Consider the following 4,941-nt stretch of genomic DNA (forward strand, 5'->3'; position numbering starts at 1 on the left):
GATTGGTCTGTACTCTTTAATTGAACTTGGACTTTTAACCTTTGGGATCAGAGTCACAACAGTGCAGTTGATTGGCTTATATATCTTCCCAGTGGCAAAGAAATATTTTTTTGCATTAATCACATCTTCCCCTATAATCGACCATGCTTTCTTAAAGAAAAAAATATTGAAACCATCACATCCTGGGGCTTTGTTGTCGTCTATATTCTTCATTGCAATGCAAATCTCCTCTGTGGTGATTGGCTCTATTAGCTTCAATTGTTGTTCTCTTGTCAGGATTGGACCATTTCTCATTATTTCTGAATTAATCAAAGGAATTTGTTCAGCAACATTCCCCAGTATTTTTTTTATAGAATCCCACTACTTCATCCTTCACCTTTTGTTCATTTTTCAGCAACTTGCCATCTTGATTCACAAGAGATTTGATACTATTCATAGAAGTTCTAATCTTCAGACATGCATAGAAGTATGCACTATTTGAATCCCCAAGATTTAACCATTGTGTTCTTGATTTTTGCCTCATAATACTTTCCTCTATCTCTCCCCATTTTTCTAATTTACCTCTCAGCTCCTTCTCAGTATCAAACAGAGATGTTTGGTGACATGGATCCTGCATTTTCTCTTGTGTCTCTTGTAGTTGCCTTCTAATTGTTTGGACTTTCTCTCTGACCCTTTTGAACTCTCAGTATGCAACTTCTTCAATTCATGCTTTACCAATTTAAGTTTCTGCCACACTTTCTCCATTCCTTGCCACTTATTAGATGTACTTCATGCCTTCTCCACCACTTTTAAGAACTCTGAATTTTCAGCTACATAATTATAAAATCTGTATGGCTTTGGACCCCCCTGCCCTGTTTCATCAAAATGAATACTCAGTGGAGTGAAATCAGATATGAAACGATCCATCACTATCACTTCCATTTGTTTCATTGTAGTCATCCATTCTGTATTGACTATGGCTCTATCTATTTTGCTCCACACATGGCTGTTTGTCCATATGTATTTCCTCCCTATATATTTTAGTTCATTCATGTTATTGTTCAACATGAAATCACTAAAGTCCCTTATTTCCACTTCTTGCACTGGGTTGTCACTTTCCCTATCTTCAACTCCCAATATTGCATTATAGTCTCCCATTGCAATCCATGCCTCATCAGTTCCATTATGAATCCCTTCTAGTTCATGCCATAAGATTTTCCTATCTTCAATAGTATGTAAGCCATATACTGTTGTAAAGTAGAACTGTATACTGCCTACACCAATAGTCACCTTTCCATGTATCAGTTGATTGCTCTTCCACATTTCACTAAATTGAATGATGTTAGGATCCCATATTACCCATATCCTTCCTTTGCCATTTTCATCATAGTTGGTAGCCCAACTCCAACCTGCTACAATCTTCTTCATTATCTGCTTTCCTTTTACTTCAGTAACTCTATGCTCTACTATAGCCATTAGGCTTATTTTATTTGTAATAATGAATCTACTTAACTACTTTTGCTTAAAACTCTTTTTGAGGCCTCTGATATTCCAAGATACTATTTTCATATCTGAGTAAACAGAGTTTGCACTTCCCCAGTGTTCCCATTCCTGCTACATTGACCTCTCTCAACTGGTCTTACTTGATCTGATTGCTGCTGGTGCTCATTCTGCTTGTTGAGGACAGTAAAGCCATTTGTTATGCTCATCCTTCCATCATCAATTACATGTATTGTTTTTGCTGTTGATTTTCCTTTAACTTCCTGTCATCCTTCATTGCTATCTGTTTCTTCTTGCTTTCCTTTTTTAGTGTTTGCTTTCTCTATATCTTTCACTATATCTTTCTCTTTTCCCTGCATTTGACCTGTTGCCCCTTTGACTTGCCACACTTTCTTCTACACATTGATCCTCACAGTTTTTTTAATTTTTCTGCTGCCTTATCTCTTTACAGCAATGGCCAATCATCAAACATGTTTCACAGTATTCTGGTTTCCACATATAATCCACCCTTTTTGACTAAATTTCCTTCAATTTGGGTCTTGCACCTTGACAACTACAGAAAGTGGCACTGTTATATCCATTTCTACAAGTATTCAAGCATATAATATCCTTTCCATTTTAGATGTACACTCATCTGCGTACAAAGGTAACCCTAACCCACTCCCAATACTACTCAGAGAATCAGCACTCCAGTAATTCAATGGGAGATTTGGCAAAGTGACCCACAATGGAATAGTTTTCAAAATTTCATCCTTGAAATTAAAGTCAGTTGTCCAGCCTTTTGTTATTATAGGTTTATTGCCAATAGTATGAGGTCCAGAATACAGAATCACATCTCTATCATCCATATTAGTGAATTTTATAACAAAATATCCTTCATTATGGTAGAATATCATAGATTTTGACACAAAATTCCATTGGCTAGCAACAAACCTTTCCAGAGCTCCAGTAGTAGGTGTGGTTCCTACTACATATAGTATTATAGCATTCCTCCATTTCTCTGTTTCCTTCTCCACCCCATTTTTCAATAATTCTACTATAGTTTCCCCATTTTGCATTATTGGAGCCACAAAGCTGAGATTCATGCCTCTCAATCCGAAATAGTTATTATCCAATAGATTTGCCCATGTATTATTCTCAGGTCCCTTCGCTTGTGGTTCCTCCGGTACCTTCTGTATTTCCGTCACCTAGTCATTTCCTTGTTCCTTATGGTCCTTCTGTGGAAGTTCACCACATGCATGTGCTGAAACCATTGATTGCGGAGTTCCTTTGTTCTAATTACTGCTCGTTTGCATAATTCCAGTGATAATTGCACTGGAGAGTGGTGTATTAGGTCCACTCCTCCGATTTGGCAAGGTCGGCCAGTCTGATTTCTCTTCGTTTCCTTCGCCCTTCTTGCATGCATTTGTTATACCAATCCTTTTGGCAATAACCTCAATGGCCACTGCCGTCTTGTTATTTTGCTTCTTCGTCGGCCTTACTCTGGCCATTTCCGATGGCTGAGCACGGTAAATTCATTATCGTGCTCTAGAGAGAGAAAGTAGAGAGAAGCAAGAGCTTTCAGGAATGGCTTCAAAGTTAGAAACTTTTATGTACTTTCCTTATTTGCTACGTCATATCATTATTGTGTGGGCTGAATAACATGATTCTGGTGAGCCGAGAGACTGAAGAGATTAATGGTTGAGTGATGCTAAGGGTTTTATTGTGAGTGATATTTTTGGGATTGGGTTGCACACCGCAATATGTTTTATTGATTGATGCCAGGATTTGGATTATTATAACGCTTGGGCTGGATCGGCCCCTCCGGAGTCTGCACACCCACAATGGGCTCAATGCTAGCAGTTATGACATTTGGACTGGATCTACCCTGTTTATTTGCATTTAGGCTAGATCTGCCCTGTTTTATTTGCATGTGGGATGGATCTGCCCTGTTATGTGTTACGTTTTGTTATGAAATCGGAAATCATGTCTAAGTTCTTGTTGGAAGCATGTCTAAATTCTTGTACCTTCACTTGTAGAATATAAATATCTGAGATATCATTATCATATTTTCTGTAACTTTCCGTACTGTTAAATATTGAAAGTGGACCGTAATAATTGGACTTGTCACTACTTTTAGTCCAAAGATTAGATTTGTTACTTATTGAGTTAGTTGTACTCACGCTATACGCTGCACATCCTGTTCAGATCCATGTGCTTCTGGTCAAGGCAGTTGCTGACTTGCAGAGTCCAAACCTTCGGAGATCATCGAGGTAGATGCATGGCGTTCGCAGACCTTGACTTTCCTCCCGTATGTTGTAGTTTATTTATTCAGTATTGCTTATTAGACCGTGTATCCGACTTTTTTTTTTCGTAGATGCTCATGTACTCAGTGACACCCTGGTTTTGAGAGGAATTTATGTATTGAGTTATGATTTCCTATTCTATTCTATCAGAGCGAGTACCACGATAGGCGCCATCATGATGGATTGGTTTTGGGTCGTGACAAGTTGGTATCAGACCCTAGGTTACATATGTCTCACTAATCATGATCAGGTTTAGTAGAGTCTTGCGGATCGGTACGGATACGTCTGTACTTATCTTCGAGAGACTGCTGAACCCTTAGGAAACTTCACATTCTTGTATTCTCATCGTCCGTATTTTTTGATTCCGGAAACTAAACTTCTATTGTTCTATTCTCTCATAGATGGCGAGGACACGTGCTATCGGACAGGACAGACAACTACCAGTACCCCCAGCTAGGGCCACGAAAGGCCGATGTCGTGGTAGGGGCATAGGTGCAGCTTGTACAGAAGCTAGAGCAACACTTTCAAATCCACCAGTTGCTCTAACTCAGGAGCAAGTTCCAGATGTGGTTGAGCCAGTTGGGCCAGCTCAGGCACCACCCATGCCCATTGTGATTCCAGGCCTTCAGGAGGCTTTGGCTCAGATTTTGGTTGTGTGCACTAGCCTTGCTCTGGCAGTTTCTTTTCAGACCGCGCCAACCACTTCTCAGGCAGGGGGAGGTACACAGACCCCCGCTGCCCGTACTCCAGAGCAGGTGATACAGGGACTTCTGATGCCGTGGGTATTGCCAGCCCAATCGGTTGCAGCTGCTCAGGCCCAGGCGGGTCCTGTTATGAGTGAGGATGAGCAGAAGAGACTTGAGAGGTTTGGGAGACTCCAGCCTCCATCATTCAGCGGGGCTGAGTCTAAGGATGCCCAAGACTTCATAGATAGGTGCTAGCGGATTCTTCGCACAACGTGTATTATGGAGACCAGTGAGGTCTCATTCACTACTTTTCAATTTACTGGGGATGGCTTTAGATGGTGGGAGGCCTATGAGATTAGCTGCCAAGTCGGTGCTACACCACTTTCATGGCACGAGTTCTCCATTCTATTCTTAGAGAAGTTTATGCCACCGACCCGTAGGGAGGAGCTGAGCAGGCAGTTCAAGCAACTACATAAGGATGTCCTGTCTGT

General features: G+C 40.7%; 2 protein-coding genes across 2 annotated transcripts; both read right to left on the bottom strand.

Annotated features, from left to right (window-relative positions):
• Nucleotides 1-768: 768 nt before the first annotated feature.
• LOC142177061 (uncharacterized) lies at nt 769-1,455 on the bottom strand. Its single transcript, XM_075245521.1, has one exon. The coding sequence runs from the start codon at nt 1,453-1,455 to the stop codon at nt 769-771; it is 687 nt and encodes a 228-aa protein (XP_075101622.1).
• Nucleotides 1,456-2,072: 617 nt separating this feature from the next.
• On the bottom strand, nt 2,073-2,564 carry LOC142177062 (uncharacterized). The gene has a single exon (XM_075245522.1). The coding sequence runs from the start codon at nt 2,562-2,564 to the stop codon at nt 2,073-2,075; it is 492 nt and encodes a 163-aa protein (XP_075101623.1).
• Between the last annotated feature and the right edge of the window lie 2,377 nt (nt 2,565-4,941).

The sequence above is a fragment of the Nicotiana tabacum genome, chromosome 23 (genome assembly GCF_000715075.1).
Source record: "Nicotiana tabacum cultivar K326 chromosome 23, ASM71507v2, whole genome shotgun sequence".
Lineage (NCBI taxonomy): Eukaryota > Viridiplantae > Streptophyta > Magnoliopsida > Solanales > Solanaceae > Nicotiana > Nicotiana tabacum.

Coding starts and splice junctions, on each gene's coding strand:
- LOC142177062 (XM_075245522.1), bottom strand. CDS start 2,564: ATGAATCTCAGCTTTGTGGCTCCAATAATGCAAAATGGGGAAACTATA.
- LOC142177061 (XM_075245521.1), bottom strand. CDS start 1,455: ATGGCTATAGTAGAGCATAGAGTTACTGAAGTAAAAGGAAAGCAGATA.